Source organism: Oncorhynchus keta, chromosome 29 (genome assembly GCF_023373465.1).
Source record: "Oncorhynchus keta strain PuntledgeMale-10-30-2019 chromosome 29, Oket_V2, whole genome shotgun sequence".
Lineage (NCBI taxonomy): Eukaryota > Metazoa > Chordata > Actinopteri > Salmoniformes > Salmonidae > Oncorhynchus > Oncorhynchus keta.
This window is the reverse complement of record NC_068449.1, coordinates 31935175-31956141: the sequence shown is the minus strand read 5'-3', so window position 1 is coordinate 31956141 and position 20967 is coordinate 31935175. Positions and strand designations below refer to the sequence as shown.

Sequence of the window (20967 nt, the reverse complement as noted above, 5' to 3'; positions counted from 1 at the left end):
TCACCCGGAAGCGAGTGTCAGAGACGAACGTTTTCGTGTCTCTTCTGTTATTTTCCTTCACTGTCCCTTTTAAAAGTGAGTTTTTTTACGAGTCCTCTTGTGCTTTATAATCTGAAACAGGCAGATATCATTTTAAAATGACTGAAAAGGCAGGTTCTCCACTAGCAAGAACTGTTCTTCAGCAGTGTCTCTATGCAAGGCTTCAAGTCAAACCTGCAGATGATCAGTCTGAGGCTGAATGGGTGGAGGTACTATTGAATTATCTTCTACTACTTTCTTAAATGCAAATATGGTCTGCCTGCTCAGAATAAGATTTGCACCTTGCCTAAAATAATATTTGGGTGATGGGCTGCTCATAAGATTTCATGTTTTCAGATTGACAGAGGGATGGTGGTCTACATCTGCTTTTTTAAAGGCGCGACAGAGGAAATTATTCAAAAAATCGGTATTTATTGTGCTTTTTACAGTTTTTGGATAATACTGCAATAAAAGCAACTACCTGGGCTTCACAAGACTGTGAACAGTAAATGTCACTGTTCTTCAAGGAATTGTAAAGCAATGTTACTAGTACTGAATGGTTATTGATCCCTCTGCTCTACTCCACAGTGAACACTCTGCTCAACTTGAAGCTGTGTGAAGCTGACTCTGGGAAGTATGTGTCAGTGTTGGACCTGCCTGGGAACGTCCTCATTGTGCCTCAGGCTACACTGGGAGGCAAGGCCAAAGGGAAGGGCATGCAGTACCACCATAACATTGGGAAAGAAGAGGGCCTACAGCTCTATTCTAACTTTGTCTCCTTGTGTGAGAAGGAACTGGCTTTGTCCAGTAACAGTAGTGAGACTGGGATGATCGTCAAACATGGAACATATGGGAACAGACAAGTGCTGAAGCTAGATACTAACGGACCATACACACACCTGATGGAGTTTTGAACCTTCCAATACTAATGACATTTCACAGTAAATTACCAATTGCACTCTTGTCCCTGAAATGGTGGTACTGTAGATCTGATTATTAAAGCTGCCAACATTGTGTATTGTAATGCGTGTGTTTGTATCATGTTGTTCTTTAGTGTTAAATCATACAAATATATTATGATCAGGAAATCAAAAGAAAGTCTGAACTCAATTGAAATATTTGTATAGACAACCTTGTTGCAAATTGTTGATTGGTTTATGAAGTGCGACCTGTGATATCTAGTGGGGATTTATGAGCACTGCACTAACAAAACAAATCCCCTACACCTGAAAGAAATATATATAAGATCATTTAAAACTTTTTTCAGCTAAGATTGCTACTAGTACAAAAAAAATGAAATACTGTACATACATTAAAACAATGATGGGGAGGGGAAACAAATGTATGAGTACTTGAATCAGTTTCTCCCACTCTATGGCGGTAATGTGCCTTGGATGTCAATTTCACATCGCTAAACCCATAGAAAAACGTGAGGAAGTGTAGAGAATGCATCAAGTACGATTTGTGCCATAACTTAGTGTTTTAGTGAGAATGGGGTAGTTTGCGATAGTTTGACTATGATTGGTGTTAAAACAATTCTAATTAAATTGAATCATACTCTACCTTAACCACAATGTATTTAAAATGCATTGGTTTGTTATGAAAAAGAATGCTATTAAACATTTGCATTTAAAGTATAACTTTTTAATGTATAATAACAAAGTGCATGTAAATCTAACCATTCAAAACGATTTGAATCTAAACAGCATAATATAATATTTCACCATATCAAAGAAAAATAAATAACAGAGGAGGGGCTCCTCCAAATAGGATCGGACCTCCATTATGGCATCTGCTGAGAGATTCCTTTGTGCTGCATCACCAGTTGCTCTCTCGTCAAACAGCATCCAAACAGCAGATTTTTGTGGCACTACTGCTGGTGCTTCTGCTCCATCTGATCCCTCTTCTTCCTGTTGCCCTGGTGCCTGAGCCAGCTGACTGCTGGGGCTGTACCTCCCTGCTGCTGAGGTTATTCTTTGAAGAGCCTCATCAATCGCTCTGGCATCACTGAAGGCTAACTTCTTAAACATGGGGTCAAGTGCAGCGGGTTCTGATATTTTTTACTTAACCTTTCTAGGCAAGTCCGTTAAGAACAACTTCTTATTTACAATGTGTATCAAGATGACTTCTACATGGTTAAAACTATTTATTGTATAGGCTGCTATCCCACTTGAAATAAAATAATGTGTGAGAAAATAAATGGCTGCGTAGCTACCGCCGGCGACACGACCATGATACCTAGTAGGACTTCAAATTGAAGGACTTCAAGTTGGCAGGCACAACACCAGAGCACTGGTGGCCTACTATCGACTCGTAGTGAAGCCCAATCAGCCACACAAAACCGTCTTGAGTGGCAACACATCTGCCCAATTAGCTGATTCGCTTTCCATACACCCACTCCTTTCGACTCACCCATTCTCCGGTCACTATATTGGGCTGCAGCTACCTATACCAAAGATGATGGATTATGACTCTGTGCTAACACTGGGAGTTGCTGTCTACCTCCCGCCTATCCTTTCTTTGGATTGGTGGATATATCTCATTATTGTAATCCTTTTTTGAATATTCGATGAGGGTTGTTGACGTCAACTGCCTATATTACATTGAGATTGATGGAGGAGGCGTAGATCCTTGTTTCAGCAGGATGTTGTATTTATACCTTATGTCATGCCTTATTGGAATGGATTTATTGATAATATAAATATGATTAATATTAATATCTGTTGGAAAAAAGTTTGGATGTTGCCACACACATACCTACTTGTTAACAAAATTAAGGAAGTTTCCTTTAAAATTATTCATAAATTATTCATAAATATTATCCTGCCAACCACTATATGAAGAAGTTTAAGGAAAACATCAACTCAAATTGCTCCTTTTGTAATGACCACCCAGAAACAGTTGTGCATCTTTTTTGGCATTGTATGCATGTAAGAAAACTGTGGCAAGACATCAGTAGGTTTATAATTGAACACATTTATGAAGATTTTACACTATTGTGGAGAGATGTACTGTTTGGATTCTTTACATACAATAGAAATAATCGGAATCATTTTTATGTAATTAATTTCATTATTCTTTTGGACAAATTTCATATACACAAATGTAAATTTACAAACAGAAAACCACATTTTTGTACCCTACAAAAAGAAATTGAACTGTATTTTAAGACGGTTAAATTCTCTACTAACAAAAAAGCTGTTAGAATTGTAAGTATATGCATGTCCCTTAAGGTCCTTGTGTAATTGTAATGTGATATTGTACCCCCTAGCTCGATTGTCCATTGTTTGTAATCTATGTATGCTTGTGTTCCCTCATGTGCTTTATGTATTGATTTGTTGTTAATTTAAAAAAAATATATATATATTTATTTTATTATTTTTTTTATTTAAAAAAAGATGGAGGAGGCGTTGGCAAAGTGTCAGTAGACATGATTAGCTAGTTTTGACAGCAGTGTACGACTGACCTTGCACTCTGCACTCCCACCGTTTGAATGAGATGGTGACGTTGACTTGTGAAAGTTGAAACAATGAAGAAGGGTTTAGCAAGCCTGAGCGGTGAAGTAGGACGCTGAATGCTGGGTAAGCAATGTTGGGAGAAGAGGAATATTGGGACAGGGATACAGAAAGGTGAATTTCTGAGGAGGACTGGAGGGGATAAAGAGCAACAAGCAACAAGGGATGGAAGAAGAGGTTTTAAGCAACAAGGGATGGAGTGAGGGTAGATAGTCTATTCTGTTAAATTTCAAGGACAAGGTAAAGCAAAATAAAGTAACCATAGGATATATGAGTTATTATGTGAGGGGTTATGTACCAAAGCCTTTAAGGTGTTATAACTGCCAGATATTTGGGCATGTGGCAACAGCCTGTAAAGAGAAAAAGAGGTGTGCCAGGTGTGGAGGGGAGCAAGAGTACGGGAAGTGTGGAGATGGTGTACAACCAAAGTGCTGCAGCTGTGTGGGTGCTCATCGTGTGTCATATGGTGGGTGTGAGGCAATTAAAGAGGCAGTGGCGATGCAACAAGTGAGAGTGGAGTAGGCAGGTGGGTGTTTGGAAAAGCAAAGTGGGACCAGTTTCTGGAGCTGAGAGAGCAAGTGGTGGCTCGGGTGGATATGACAGGGGATGTGGATAGTATGAATAACTTGGTGAGAACAGCTTTTGTGGGGGCAGCTACTGAGGCTATACCCAGGAGTTCAGGGAAGAGGAGGTGGAAAGCAATGTGGGGCAGCGGTGAGGAGTAGGAACAGGGCATTTAGAGCACTGAAAAGGACAAATAACATCCAACATCTGAGTCTGTATAAGCAGGCCCAGGTGAGGAGAACTATCCGTCAGCCAAAGAGGTCATGTTGGCGTCAGTTCTGTGACACCATTGGAAGGACGACACCTGTGGGAGGAGGATCGAGAGGAAGAGTGGGGTCAGAAGGGAGTGGGACTATCCAGTGTTGATGAGTGGGGAGGATATGGCAGTAACAGATGAGGAGAAGGCAGAGATGATGGCAAAGCGCTTGTTCAAGTGCATAGCTCGGCTAATCTGTCACAGAGACAGAGGGGGGAGAGAAAACGAGAGAGGAGCACCCTGATGTGCTGGATTGGATTACCATGGCAGAGATGAAGAGGGCAAATCAAATTTGATTTGTCACAAACATGTTTAGCAGATGTTATTGCAAGTGTAGCGAAATGCTTGTGTTTCTAGCTCCAAACAGTGCAGTAATATCTAACAATACACACAATCTAAAGTAAAGAAATATAATTAGAATATATAAATATTGGATGAGCAATGTGGCAGTAGGCAAGGCTGGGTTAACTTCACCTGGGAAAGATGAGATGTGCCATGGCATGTTGGCCCATCTTAGTGATGAGGCACTGGATAAGGTATTGGGGTTGTACAATAGAGTGTGGGAGGAGGGGAAACTACCAGGCAGCTGGAATCCTGAAGCCAGGGAAGTACCCAACGAGGCCAACAAGCTATCGGCCAACAAGCTATCGGCCAACAAGCCTTCCGCTAGGCTGGACAAAGTGGAACAATACCTACGTTTTGGAACATTCACAGATCCTCTAGAAAGATGTCTCCATAAATACAAATAAATACTCAGTCAGAAGGTTTAGTTAGGAATGTATCATCAAAGGTATGATTTAGGTATACTTTTTTGCTAACACAGTGGGACAATGGGAAAAATTCAGCACTTTGTGTCCGTCCCAAATGGAACCCTATTCCCTATATAGGGCACGACTTTTGGTCAGAAGTTGTGCACTACATAGGGAAAAGGGTGCCATTTTGGATGCGGACATTGTTTTCAGTCCTGCTCAAGCAAAATGTTTCTTTCTTCAGGTGACGTGCTATGGTGTAAAGATGGCAGTTCGCTATACAGTCAGTTGTTAGGAGCACAGAGGAAGTGAAGGCGTTGGTGGTACAGTACCATGACAACAACGGCCTTGTAGGCAATCATAAGAGCCGCACGGCAGTCTTCACTACTGGAGCGCAATCTCACCAGACACTAAAAAGTGAATTCATAACTGTGAAATTTGTTCAAAGAAGACATTCCCACCAGAATCGGATAAATGGCTACAAAGTTTTGCCTATGGAAGTAATAGCACTGCTTCCCACAATGAAGATGTGGTAAAGCAAAAAATGATCTGCCATCCACTGTGGTGAACAACTGTATATATTGTATCTCAAGCGCTGCTATCACAACCCCTGGGACCGTATTCAGGGTAGGATTGCTGATCCAGTATCAGTTTTGTCTTTATTATAAAGAATGGACAGGGATGACTACTCTAAGTCGCTTTATGAATACAGTTTTTGAATGTATTTATCAACACAAGGGGTCCCTTGAGGATCAGAGTCACGTAAAGTCCTGTGTTCCATGCACTTTACAGAGGACTGATTCGAACTCCTTGAGGACACGGTAACTCTCAAACCAGATGCAGTGCCCACCATAGTGGTGTCTCCAGAGTCTCAAGTGGTGTTTATTCTACAAAGTAATGTAGCATTATGGATAACGTAGTCAGTGCATGCATAGACGTTAAAATGCACTTTTCTTAGAAGGATCGTCTTAAAGGGAGACAATGTTCACTCACTATAGGCTATTAGATAAGAAATCAATTCCCAAACACTCTTTTACATGGCTTTATATGCTCTTCTTGCTGAAGCCACCCTTCCCAGAATGTGTATTGGATGAAGATGGGAATATTTCTGACATGAACATTGAAAACCTGCTCTCCATCCTAATTGAGGCCACAGAACACATAGAACATCACTATGCACTACCTCCACCTGAAACCAACAGGCAGTCTTTCAGAAAGGGGAAAGTTGGTGTTCCTGCCCCATACAATGCAGAGGCCATTTTTTTTAACGTTACAATCAGATTTATAATTACGTGCACACTGGGACATGGGGCAGTATATAAAATAACCAGAAAATCGTGTTGAAATAAAGAGCTAAATCCTCTCTGGTTCAGACCTCTCCCCAGGCCTAAACAATTCATTTATTTCTCTCCATTTATAAGATGGAATTCTATATCACAAGAAAGGTTTCAGGCGTCCCAGAATGATCGAAGAGAGGGGGAAAGCCAAGCCTCGCAGAGTGGTCCAAAAAAGGGAGAAAGTGAACGATAGTTTAATGACAACAGGTGTCACTTTGGGCTGATCAGCAACCTGCTGTAACATACACTATATATACAAAAGTATGTGTACACCCCTTCAAATGAATGGATTAGACTATTTCACCCACACTTGTTGCTAACAGTATAAAATCGAGCACACAGCCATGCAACTCCACAGATCAACATTGGTAGTAGAATGGCCTTACTGAAGAGCTCAATGACTCAAAGTGGCACTATCATAGGATGCCACCTTTCCAATAAGTCAGTTAGTCAATTTTTTTGCCCTGCTAGAGCTTCCCCGGGTAACCTTTAAGTGCTGTTATTGTGAAGGGGAAACATCTAGGAGCAACAACGGCTCAGCCGCGAAGTGGTAGGCCACACAAGCTCACAGAACGGGACCGCCGAGTGCTGAAGCATGTAGCGTGTAAAAATAGTCTGTCCTCATTAACGAGTTCCAAACTGCCTCTATAAGCTTGCTGCCAGCTCTTAGCAAATAGTTGGAAAAAATTGTGTTTGACCGAATACAATGCTATTTCTCTGTAAACAAATTAACAACAGACTTTCAGCATGCTTATAGAGAAGGGCACTCAACATGTGCTGCACTGACACAAATGACTGATGATTGGTTGAAAGAAATTGATAATAAGATTGTGGGAGCTGTACTGTTAGATTTCAGTGCAGCCTTTGATATTATTGACCATATCCTGTTGTTGAAAAAACTTAAGTTCTATGTCTTTTCAAACTCTGCCATATCGTGGATTCTGAGCTATCTATCTAATAGAACTCAGTGTTTCTTTATTGGAAGCATCTCTAATGTCAAACATGTTTTGTTTTTTTCACCTTTATTTAACCAGGTAGGCCAGTTGAGAACAAGTTCTCATTTACAACTGTGACCTGGCCAAGATAAAGCAAAGCACTGTGACAAAAACAACAACACAGAGTTACACATGGAATAAACAAACACACAGTCAATAACAATCGAAAAATCTGTATACAGTGTGTGCAAATGAAGTAAGGAGGTAAGGCAATAAACAGGCCATAGTGGCGAAGTAATTAGAATTTAGCAATTAACATTGGAGTGATATATGTGCAGATGAGGATGTGCAAGTAGAGATACTGGTGTGCAAAAGAGCAGAAAAACAAAAATAAATATGTGGATGAGGTAGGTAGTTGGTTGGATGGGCTATTTACAGATGGGCTGTGTACAGCTGCAGCGATCGGTAAGCTGCTCTGACAGCTGAAGCTTAAAGTTAGTGAGGGAGATATGTCTCCAACTTCAGTGATTTTTGCAATTCGTTCCAGTCATTGGCAACAGAGAACTGGAAGGAAAGGCGGCCAAAGGAGGTGTTGGCTTTGAGGATGACCATTGAAATATACCTGCTGGAGCGCATGCTACGGGTAGGTGTTGCTAAGGTGATCAGTGAGCTGAGAAAAGGCTGAGCTTTACCTAGTAAAGACTTATAGTTGATCTGAAGCCAGTGGGTTTGGCGATGAATAAATAGCGAGAACCAGCCAACGAGAGCATACAGGTCGCAATGGTGGGTCATACATGGGGCTTTGGTGACAAAACGGGTGGCACTGTGATAGACTGCATCCAATTTGCTGAGTAGAGTGTTGGAGGCTATTTTGTAAATGACATCACCGAAGTCAAGGATTGGTAGGATAGTCAGTTTTACGAGGGTATGTTTGGCAGCATGAGTGAAGGAGGCTTTGTTGCGAAATAGGAAGCCAATTCTAGATGTAATTTTGGATTGGAGATGCTTAAAGAGGGGGCTGGAAGGAGAGTTTACAGTCTAGCCAGACACCTAGGTATTTATAGTTGTCCACATATTCTAAGTCAGAACAGTCTACAGTAGTGATGCTAGTCTGGCGGGTGGGTAGCGATCGGTTGAAGAGCATGCATTTCGTTTTACTAGAATTTAAGGCCACAGAAGGAGTGTTGTATGGCATTGAAGCTCGTTTGAAAGGGCCAGATGTATACAGAATGGTGTTGTCTGCGTAGAGGTGGATCAAAGAATCACATCATATAGAGAAAATACACAGCCCGAGAATTTAACTTTGTGGCACCCCCATAAAGACAGCGAGAGGTCCGGACAACAGGCCCTCCGATTTGACACACTGAACTCTATCTGAGAAGTAGTTAGAGAACCAGGCGAGGCAGTCATTAGAGAAACGAAGGCTGACTCTGCCGATAAGAATACGGTGACTGACAGAGTCGAAAGCCTTGGCCAGGTCGATGAAGATGGCTGCACAGTACTGTCTTTTATTGATGCCGGTTATTATATAATTTAGGATCTTGAGCGTGGCTGAGGTGCACCCATGACCAGCTCGGAAACCAGATTGCATAGCGGAGAAGGTACGGTGGGATTCAAAATGGTCGGTGATGTAAAGTGTGGTGTACCGCAGAGCAGCTCTCTAGGCCTTTTACTCTTCTCTATTTTTACCAATGCTGATGATTCAACCATATACGCATCAGCAACCATAGCTAATGAAGTCACTGAAACCCTTAACAAAGAGTTGCAGTCTGTTTTGGAATGGGTGGCCAGTAATAAACTGGTCCTGAACATCACTAAAACTAAGAGCATTGTATTTGGTACAGATCATTCCTTAAGTGCTAGACCTCAGCTGAATCTGGTAATGAATGGTGTGGCTGTTGAACAAGTTGAGGAGACTAAATTACTTTTGCATTACCTTAGATTGTAAACGTTCATGGTCAAAACATATAGATTCAGTGGTTACAAAGATGGGAAGAGGTCTAGCCGTAATAAAGAGATGCTCTACTTTTTTGGCACCACACTCCAAAAACCAAGTTCTGCAGGCTCTAGTTTTGTCTAATTTTGATTATTGTCCAGTCATGTGGTCCAGCGCTGCAAGGAAAGACCTAGTTAAGCTGCAGCTGGCCCAGAACAGAGCGACACGTTTTGCTCTTAATTGTAATCAGAGGGCTGATATAAATACAATGCATACCAGTCTAAGAGTTGAGGAGAGACCGACTGCATCACTTCTTTTTTTTACAAGAAACATGAATGTGTTGAAAATCCCAAATTGACTGTAAGTCGCTTTGGATAAAAGCGTCTGCTAAATGGCATATATTATTATTATTATTATTATTATATAGTCAACTTACACACAGGTCTGACACACACACGTTTCCCACCAGACATGCCACCAGGGGTCTTTTCATAGTCCCCAAATCCAGAACAAATTCAAATAAAACGTACAGTATTATATAGAGCCCTTATTGCATGGAACTTCATTCCATCTCATATTGCTCAAATAAACAGCAAACCTGGTTTCAAAAAACAGATAAAGCAACACCTCACAGCACAACACCTCTCCCTTATTTGACCTATTAGATAGTTTGTGAATGCATTGATATGTAAGCTACGTGTGCCTTTTTAAAAATGTATGTTGTTTTGTCCTTGAGGTGTTCTTGTCTAATAATGTTCTGTATTATGTCATTCTGTTTTATGTTTTGTGTGGACCCCAGGAAGAGTAGCTGCTGCTTTTGCAACAGCTAATGGGGATCCTAATAAAAAACCTCTGGAAGCAACATCAGCACAATAACTGTTCATCGGGAGCTTCGTGAAATGGGTTTCCGTGGCCGAGCAGCCGCACACAAGCGCAATGCCAAGTGTCGGCTGGAGTGGTATAAAGCTTAACACCATTGGACTGTGGAGCAGTGGAAACACGTTCTCTGGAGTGATGAATCACGCTTCACCATCTGGCAGTCCGACAGACGAATCTGGGTTTGGCGGATGCCAGGAGAACACTACCTGCCCCAATGCATAGTTCCAACTGTAATGTTTGGTGGAGGATGATTAATGGTCTGAGGCTGTTTTCCATGGTTCGGGCTAGGCCCCTTAGTTCCATTGAATGGAAATCTTAAAGCTACAGCATACAATGACATTCTAGATGATTCTGTGCTTCCAACTTTGTGGCAAAGTTTGGGGAAGGCCCTTTCCTGTTTCAGCATGACAATGCCCTCGTGCACAAAGCGAGGTCCATTTAGAAATGCTTTGTCAAGATCGGTGTTGCAGAGTTTCACTGGTCTGCACAGAACCCTGACCACAACCCCATCGAACACTTTTGGTATGAATTGGAATGCCGACAGCGAGCCAGGCCTAATTGACCAACATCAGTGCCTGACCTCACTAATGCTTTTGTGGCTGAATGGAAGCAAGTCCCCGCAGCAATGTTCCAACATCTAGTGGAAAGCCTTCCCAGAAGAGTGGAGGCTGTTATAACAGCAGAGGGGGGACCAACTCCATATTAATGCCCATGATTTTGGAATGAGATGTTCGATGAGCAGGTGACGTTGACAAACACGGAAGGTCCAGTGAAACGTTCTGGATCCATTCCTCATATATTTTAGTCGCTGGAGGTCTTTGTGAAGGTTCCCATCCCTTTGTTGGTCCAATGACAACCCCCCTCCAATTTGTACCTCTTGTTTACATATGGAGGAAGCTTACTAGCTCACGAACTGCTTACAAGCTCACACACTATTGTCCAAACCAGTTGTTAGACCTCTTGCCTAAGCTATCTTTATGTTTTTCGTTGTTATAACTAGTTTTGCTTAGCCCCATTATTTATTTTCCAATGCCCAACATATTCAACATATATTATATAGTGATGGTTGTAAATCAATTGCACCTACTGTAGTTGAAAAAAGCTTACCAGTTTTCCACGTTTTTTACTGGTTCCACTGCTGTATTTCAACACTAGGTGGAGACATTGACCACTGTACCCCACACACTGAGTACCACACTATATGGTCTACCACACCGTCTTTCAATAGCACCACCAGCTGAAGAGAATTTCCCCCCTTAATTGCCTTCCCCATGCCCTATATGAACTTGTCCATTTCCTTTGTAATTATTCTGAAAAAGGCCATTGACGGCTGAAACATCCATCTTTTAAACTTGCTTAAAATAAATAATTTTTTATGTTGAGCAAGCGTTGCGCCTTTTCCTGTCCAATGACGAGCAGGTGTCTACAAACTTTTGGTGTAATATGCTGATCTGCTGCTACTTAAAGATATATTTTTGTAAATCATTTTGTGAATAGTAAACTAAAGTTTCACTGCAATATACAGGCCGCCTTTTTATCTTTTCTGGACTCACTCTGCCGTTTATGGGCCCTTTTCCCCACCGACCTACTCTCACTTCTATTCTGATCCGGTTCCAGAGAGCCATCAGTGCCCACTACTACTGGGGCTCTATATTACCAGACGTGGCAGACTTGATCAGCAACTGTGACGCGTGTGGATGCTGGACGGCTCCAAGACGTATAGCTGTAGAGTGTACAGAACAGCTGCAACAACTACAACAGATCAGTGGAGAGGAGCCTGGGTCTGACCTTTCAAATCAAATCAAATTTGATTGGTCACATGTGCAGAATACAAAAGTAGATTTTAAGGTGAAATGCTAACTTACGAGAACATTCCCAACAATGCAGAGTTAAAAAGTAAGAAAAATATTTGCTAAATAAAAAAGTTTAATAGTAAAACAATAAAATAACAATAACGAGGCTATATACAAGGAGTACCAACACAGAGTCAATGTGCAGGGGTACGAGGTTGTTGAGGTAATACAGTATGTACATGTAGGTAGGGGTAAAAAGTGACGAGGCTGGCCTCCTGAGTGGCACAGCGGTCTAAGGCACTGCATCGTAGTGCTTGAGGCGTCACTACAGACCCGGGTTTGATCCCAGGCTGTGTCACAGCCGGCCATACCCGGGAGTCCCATAGAGTGGTACACAACTGGCCCAGCATCGTCCGGGTTAGGGGAGGGTTTGGCCGGGGGGGGGCTTTACTTGGCTCATTGCGCTCTAGTGACTCCTTGTGGTGGCCTGGGAGCCTGCAGGCTGATTTCGGTCGTCAGTTGAATGGCGCTTCCTCCAACACATTGGTGCGGCTGGCTTCTGGGTTAAGCGGGTGGGTGTTAAAAAGCGAGGTTTGGCGGGTCATTCTTCAAGGACGTATGACTCGACCTTCGCTTCTCCCGAGCCCGTTCGGGAGTTGCAGCGATCAGACAAGATCGCAATTGGATATCACAAAATTGTGGAGAAAAGGGGGGGTAAAATGATTATATATATATAAATAGCCCCTAAATAAGGTCTGGTGCAACCAATTACCTTCAGAAGTCACATAATTAGTTAAATAAAGTCCACCTCTGTGCTAAGTGTCACATGATCTCAGTATATATACACCTGTTCTAAAAGGCCTCAGTGTCTGCAACACCACCAAGCAAGAGGCACCATGAAGACCAAGAAGCCCTCCAAACAGGTCAGCAACAAAGTTGTGGAGAAGTACAGATTAGGGTTGGGTTATACTTTTTTTTTCAAAACTTTGAACATCCCAAGGAGCACCATTAAATCCATTATTAAAAAATGGAAAGAATATGGCACCAGAACAGACCTGCCAAGAGAGGGCCAATAAACAACAAAGAGACCGAAGATAACCCTGAAGGAGCTCCAAAGCTCCACAGCGGAGATTGGAATATCTGTCCACAGGACCACTTTAAGCCGTATACTCCACAGAGCTGGGCTTTATGGAAGAGTGGCCACAAAAAAGCTATTGCTTAAAGAAAAAAATAAGCAAACACATTTGGTGTTTGCCAAAAGGCATGTGGGAGACTCCCCAAACATATGGAAGAAGGTACTCTGGTTAGATGAGACTAACATTTAACTTTTTGGCCATCAAGGAAAACACTATGTCTGCATCAAACTCAACACCTCCCATCACCCCGCGAACACCATCCCCACAGTGAAGCATGGTGGTTGCAGCATCATGTTTTGGGTATGTTTTTCATCGGCAGGGACAGGGAAACTGGTCAGAATTGAAGGAATGATGGATGGCGCTAAATACAGGGAAACCCTTGAGGGAAACCTGTTTCAGTCTTCCAGAGATTTGAGACTGGGACGGAGGTTCACCTTCCAGCGGGACAATGACCCTAAGCGTACTGCTAAAGCAACACTCAAGTGGTTTCAGGGGAAACATTTAAACGTCTTGGAATGGCCTAGTCAAAGCCCAGACCTCAATCCAATTGAGAATCTGTGGTATGACTTAAATATTGCTGTACAACAGCGGAACCCATCCAACTTGAAAGAGCTGGAGCAGTTTTGCCTCGAAGAATGGGCAAAAATCCCAGTGGCTAGATGTGCCAAGCTTACAGAGACATACCCCAAGAGACTTGCAGCTGTAATTGCTGCAAAAGGTGTCTCTACAAACTATTGACTTTGGGAGGGGGGTGGGGGTGAATAGTTACAAACTCTCCAGTTTTCAGTTTTGTGTTCTTATTTCTTGTTTGTTTCACAATAAAAAATATTTAGCATCTTCAAAGTGGTAGGCATGTTGTGTAAATCAAATGGTACAACCCCCCCTCCTCTAAAAAAATCTATTTTAATTTCAGGTTGTAAGGCAACAAAATAGGAAAAATGCCAAGGGTGTGAATACTTTTGCAAGCCAGTGTAGACTACGCAGTCAAGATATATAATAGAGTAGCAGCAGCGTGTGTGAAAGTGTGTCTGTCTAAGTGTGTGTGTGGCTTTAATATCCATGTGTGTGTGTGTGAGCGTATGTTGTGTGTGTTGGAGTGTCAGTGTAGTATGTGTGGGTAGAGTCTAGTGAGTGTGCATAGAACCAGTGCAAGTCGTGGTAAGTAGTTGAAAAGTTTCTAATTAGTAAAATGCTAAATGTTGTTCGTAATGAGATTTGAACTGACAACCTTTGGGTTGCTAGAAGTTCGCATTAACCACCACATTAACCATACCAAATGTCGGCCTCCCGAGTGGCGCAGCGGTCTGTGTCATTTGAGCTTTTGGGTTCGAGTCCAGGTTCTGTTGCAGCCGGCTGCAACCGGGAGACCCATGAGGCAGCGCACCATTGGCCCAGGGTCGTCTGGGTTAGGGGAGGGTTTGGCCGGCAGGGATGTCCTTGTCTCATCGCGCACTAGCGACTCCTGTGGCGGGCTGGGCGCAGTGCACGCTGACCCCGGTCTCCAGGTGTACGACGTTTCCTCTGACACATTGGTGTGGCTGGCTTCTGGGTTAAGTAGACATTGTGTCAAGAAGCTTGGTTGGGTTGTGTCTCGGAGGACGCAAGGCTCTCGACCTTCACCTCTCCCGAGTCCGTACGGGAGTTGCAGCGATGACACAAAACTGTGACTAAAACTGTGTATACCATGAAATTGGGGCAAAAAATGGGTAAAAAACTAAATTATACAAAAAGAAACCAATTTAAAAAACATACCAAACATGACATATACTAAACGTACATAATAAAACAAAATGCTCTGAGACCAGATTGCATGCCTTGTCAGTGAGGGACTGAAGAGGATAGAGAGAACCAGGTATTACCCGAGGCACAGGTCTGTGTTGTGTTTCAGTCACTTCACTGAGGACTGCTTTGACCGAACTGGAGAAACTGTGTCCCAAACCACATGCAGTGCCTAGCCAGTTCCTCTTCTGTCCTCCTGAGGTACTCATACCTTATCATATTTCAGGGCCTGTACTCAAAATGCATCTCAGAGTATGCAGTGCTAAACTGATCCTATATTAGCACTATACTCTGACACTATTTGTGAATAAGGGCCCAGAGTTCTGTTTAAAGTGTTTAGAAATAGATAAGTGTGCTTCATACCAGTTTTGTTACGAGATGTCCCCAAGCCAATAGATAGCTCTGCTGTTATGTGTATCTGAGTGTGATACTATGTAGTATCAGTGAGCCAAGTTAGGCATTACTTACTGTGCACTGAATGGAGCTGTATGCATGCTACAGATTGATACTGAAGTAAAGACTTTCTTATTTTATTTTTTATTTCACCTTTATTTAACCAGGTAGGCTAGTTGAGAACAAGTTCTCATTTGCAACTGCGACCTGGCCAAGATAAAGCATAGCAGTGTGAACAGACAACACAGAGTTACACATGGAGTAAACAATTAACAAGTCAATAACACAGTAGAAAAAAAAGAGAGTCTATATACATCGTGTGCAAAAGGCATGAGGAGGTAGGCGAATAATTACAATTTTGCAGATTAACACTGGAGTGATAAATGATCAGATGGTCATGTACAGGTAGAGATATTGGTGTGCAAAAGAGCAGAAAAGTAAATAAATAAAAACAGTATGGGGATGAGGTAGGTAAAAATAGGTGGGCTATTTACCGATAGACAATGTACAGCTGCAGCGATCGGTTAGCTGCTCAGATAGCAGATGTTTGAAGTTGGTGAGGGAGATAAAAGTCTCCAACTTCAGCGATTTTTGCAATTCGTTCCAGTTACAGGCAGCAGAGAACTGGAACGAAAGGCGGCCAAATGAGGTGTTGGCTTTAGGGATGATCAGTGAGATACACCTGCTGGAGCGCATGCTACGGGTGGGTGTTGCCATCGAGACCAGTGAACTGAGATAAGGCGGAACTTTACCTAGCATGGACTTGTAGATGACCTGGAGCCAGTGGGTCTGGCGACGAATATGTAGCGAGGGCCAGCCGACTAGAGCATACAGGTCGCAGTGGTGGGGGGTATAAGGTGCTTTAGTGACAAAACGGATGGCACTGTGATAAACTGCATCCAGTTTGCTGAGTAGAGTGTTGGAAGCTATTTTGTAGATGACATCGCCGAAGTCGAGGATCGGTAGGATAGTAAGTTTTACTAGGGTAAGTTTGGCGGCTTGAGTGAAGGAGGCTTTGTTGCGGAATAGAAAGCTGACTCTAAATTTGATTTTCGATTGGAGATGTTTGATATGAGTCTGGAAGGAGAGTTTACAGTCCAGCCAGACACCTAGGTACTTATAGATGTCCACATATTCAAGGTCGGAACCATACAGAGTGGTGATGCTAGTCAGGCGTGCAGGTGCAGGCAGCGAACGGTTGAAAAGCATTCATTTGGTTTTACTGGCGTTTAAGAGCAGTTGGAGGCCACGGAAGGAGTGTTGTATGGCATTGATGCTCGTTTGGAGGTTAGATAGCACAGTGTCCAAGGACGGGCCGGAAGTATATAGAATGGTGTCGTCTGCGTAGAGGTGGATCAGGGAATCGCCCGCAGCAAGAGCATCGTAATTGATATATACAGAGTACCGTGAGGTGCACCCGTGACCAGCTCGGAAACCAGATTGCACAGCGGAGAAGGTACGGTGGGATTCGAGATGGTCAGTGACCTGTTTGTTGACTTGGCTTTCGAAGACCCTAGATAGGCAGGGCAGGATGGATATAGGTCTGTAACAGTTTGGGTCCAGGTTGTCTCCCCCTTTGAAGAGGGGGATGACTGCGGCAGCTTTCCAATCCTTGGGGATCTCAGACGATATGAAAGAGAGGTTGAACAGGCTGGTAATAGGGGTTGCGACAATGACGGCGGATAGTTTCAGAAATAGAGGGTCCAGATTGTCAAGCCCAGCTGATTTGTACGGGTCCAGGTTTTGCAGCTCTTTCAGAACATCTGCTATCTGGATTTGGGTAAAGGAGAACCTGGAGAGGCTTGGGCGAGTAGCTGCGGGGGAGGCGGAGCTGTTGGCCGAGGTTGGAGTAGCCAGGCGGAAGGCATGGCCAGCCGTTGAGAAATGCTTGTTGAAGTTTTCGATAATCATGGATTTATCGGTGGTGACTGTGTTACCGAGCCTCAGTGCAGTGGGCAGCTGGGAGGAGGTGCTCTTGTTCTCCATGGACTTCACAGTGTCCCAGAACATTTTGGAGTTGGAGCTACAGGATGCAAATTTCTGCCTGAAGAAGCTGGCCTTAGCTTTCCTGACTAACTGCGTGTATTGGTTCCTTATCAACATTACCTTGGAGGCCAGCCTCCTCTAAAGCACCAAGTAACGAGTAGGCTGCTACAACACAAGAAACACAGGACCAAGCTTCCTTCTCCAAATATGACGCATAAAAATCTACCCACCAATTTTGTTGTTTGTGGGGAAAAGCGGTCAGAAGATTTTGTAAGAGTTTCCTAATGGAAGGTAAATAATGATGAGAGAAAGATGATGATGGGAGAGAAGTAATTATTTGATAATAATTCAAATGACACCCTCTGAACTGATAATCATCCCTGTCCAGATGGTGCTCGACACATCAATAAGAGGAATGTAATTCGTAAAGTTCTGTGTAACAGAAGTGTCAACGAACCCTGACTGCCTGCCATGACGAGGTTAATCACCTGAATGAGGAAAAAGTGCATGGAACTGCTGATGGGGCGCTTTTTCGAGGGCACCATGACAGGCGATGTCAACAACTGGATAGAAAACTGATGAGCGCTCAGCTTCACACCCCCTCCCGAAAATGGCCAGGATGGAACCTCGCAATGAGTCAGAGGACATTGTATCTATCTTCAGAGATCATTGCAGAGCCAGAATCTTGCAGGTAGGGTGTTTTTGTTGTTATTGATCTGTGTGATCAATACAAAACGGATACGTAATTGTCTTTTGAGAAGCTTGCTCTATTTCTCCCTCTATTTTGTGAAGTCTGAGCCAAATCAATAACGAGTGACTTCTGTTCTCCTCAGCCCATACACTATGAGCAGTGATCATGATTATGATAGAGGTGGTCATGCAGATTTAAAAAATGTAACCTTTATTTTGACAGGGTGCCTGAACCTAATTCCAGAATCTATCAACCAGCCTGTCAACGCACATGTTAATGGGAATTCTCTGGTAACAATGGTTGTAAAGCAGTGTCTGTATTTCCATCAATAGTTCAATGGTTTCATATTGAACATTCATTTTCTCCATGTATTCTGCGTGCAAATTCAAGGTCCAATGTAAATAGTCTGGGTACCATTTGATTAGATGTTCATGAGTCTTATGGCTGGACACCAAGGAACTTGAAGCTCTCAAAATGCTCCACTGCAGTCCAGTCGATGATAATGGGGTGTGCTCAGTCCTCTTCTTCCTGTAGACCACAATCATCTCATTTGTCTTGATCACATTGAGGGAGAGGTTGTTGTCCTTGCACCACATGGCCAGGTCTCTGACCACCTCCCTATAGGCTGTCTCGTCATTGTCGGTGATCAGGCCTACCACTGTTGAGTCAACGGCGAACTTAATGATGGAGTTTGAGTCGTGCCTGGCCGTGCAGTCATGAGCGCAGCCTGAGGGGCCCGTGTTGAGGATCAGTGTGGCGGATGTGTTGTTACCTACACTTACCACCTGGGGACGGCCCGTCAGGAAGTCCAGGATCCAGTTGCAGCTGGAGGTGTTTAGTCCCAGGGACCTTAGCTTATTGATGAGCTTTGAGGGCACTATGGTGTTGAACGCTGAGCTGTAGTCAATGAATAGCATTCTCACATAGGTGTTCCTTTTGTCCAGGTGGGAAAGAGCAGTGTGGAGTGCAATTGAGATTGCATCATCTGTGGATTTGTTGGGGCGGTGTGCAAATTGGAGTGGGTCTAGGGTTTGACCAGCCTTTCAAAGCACTTAATGGCTACATACGAGTGCTACGGGTTGGTGGTCATTTAGGCAGTTTACCTTAGTGTTCTTGGGCACTGGCACTATGGTGGTCTGCTTAAAACATGTTGGTATTACAAACTCAGACAGGGAGAGGTTGAAAATGTCAGTGAAGAAACTTGCCAGTTGGTCAGCGCATGCTTACGGTACACGTCCTGGTAATCCATCTGGCCCTGCGGCCTTGTGAATGTTGACCTGTTTAAAGGTCTTACTCACATTGAATTCGGAGAGCATGATCACACAATCTTCCGGAACAGCTGGTACTCTCATGCATGTTTCAGTGTTATTTGCCTTGAAGCGAGCATAGAAGTCGATTAGATTGTCTGGTAGGTTTGTGTCACTGGGCAGCTCTTGGCTGTGCTTCCCTTTGTAGTCTGTAATGGTTTACAAGCCCTGCCACATCCGACGAGCGTCAGAGCCGGTGTAGTACGATTAAATCTTAGGCCTGTATTGACGCTTTGCCTGTTTGATGGTTCGTCGGAGGGTATAGTGGGATTTCTTATAAGCTTCCGGGTTAGAGTCACGCTCCTCAAAAGCGGCATGGGCTGCCATCAGCGCAGATGCTGCCTGTAATCCATGGCTTCTGGTTGGGGTATGTACGTACAGTCACTGTGGGGACGACGTCATCGATACACTTATTGATGAAGCCAATGACTGATGTGGTGTACTCCTCAATGCCATCGGAGGAATCCCGGAACATATTCCAGTCTGTGCTAGCAAAACAGTCCTGTAGCTTAGCATCTGCTTCATTTGACCACTTTTTTTATTGATCGAGTCACTGGTGCTTCCTGCTTTAATTTTTGCTTGTAAGCTGGAATCAGGAGGATAGAATTATGGTCAGATTTGCCAAATGGAGGGTGAGGGAGAGCTTTGTATGGGTCTGTGTGTGGAGTAAAGGTGTCCCAGAGTTTTTTTCCCTCTGGTTGCACATTTAACCTGCTGACAGAAATTTGGTAGAACGGATTTAAGATTCCCTGCATTAAAGTCCCCGGCTACTAGGAGCGCTGCCTCTGGGTGAGCTTTTTTCTTGTATGCGTATGGTGGAATACAGCTCATACAATGCTGTCTTAGTGCCAGCCTTTGACTGTGGTGGTTTGTAAACAGCTATGAAAAACACAGATGAAAACACTCTAGGTAGGTAGTGTGTTCTACAGTTTATCATGAGATACTCTACCTCAGGCGAGCAACAGCTCGAGACTTCATTAGATCTCTGCACCAGCTGTTGTTTACAAAAATACATTGTCCTCTGCCCCTTGTCTTACCAGACGCCGCTGTGCTATCCGGCGGGTATAGTGTGTAACCAGCCAGCTGTATGAAGACCCCGAGTCCAGGAAGAATAAGATGTTACAGTTTTTAATGTCCCGTTGGTAGTTTAATCTTAATCTCTTAGCTCAAGGTAAGGGACATTTAGCTTTCTAACATTCTAATTTATAAACTGATAATGAGCTCCAAACACAAATGAAAGCATGATGTTAGCATGAAATGTATCATCCCTTGGTGTAACAATCAGTAGAAACGTATGCACTGATCCGCCTCAGCCATACTGTCAATCTATAATCAATACTTCCACACTTCTATTTATAAGAGTTTATATCTAGTGATCTTGACAATGTCTTGATCATGAGAAAATTATCTGGGATCTCGAAAAAACAAATGTTGTTATGTCTTGATTATGAGATAAATAAGTTGTGATCTCAACATAACGAGGGATTTAAAAACATGTCCTCTCTGGATTTCCGTCATTTTTTTTTGTTTGTTACTGGGTTGGATCAGAATATATACAGTTGTGGCCAAAAGATTTGAGAATGACACAAATATTAATTCTCACAAAGTCTGCTGCCTCAGTTTGTATGATGGCAATTTACATATACTCCAGATTGTTATGAAGAGTGATCAGATGAATTGCAATTAATTGCAA

At 43.1% G+C, this 20967-nt stretch overlaps 1 protein-coding gene and 1 long non-coding RNA gene across 2 annotated transcripts in view; both read left to right on the top strand.

The window, feature by feature from the left end:
- LOC127913636 (uncharacterized) overlaps positions 1 to 20967 on the top strand; it is an 82459-nt gene that overhangs the window by 34205 nt on the left and 27287 nt on the right. The gene's annotated exons all lie outside the window — the stretch shown is intronic.
- On the top strand, positions 2 to 1032 carry dtd2 (D-aminoacyl-tRNA deacylase 2). The gene is made up of 3 exons (XM_035743304.2): positions 2 to 248; positions 376 to 445; positions 607 to 1032. The coding sequence occupies exons 1-3, from the start codon at positions 138 to 140 to the stop codon at positions 930 to 932; spliced, it is 507 nt and encodes a 168-aa protein (XP_035599197.1). The 5' UTR covers positions 2 to 137; the 3' UTR covers positions 933 to 1032.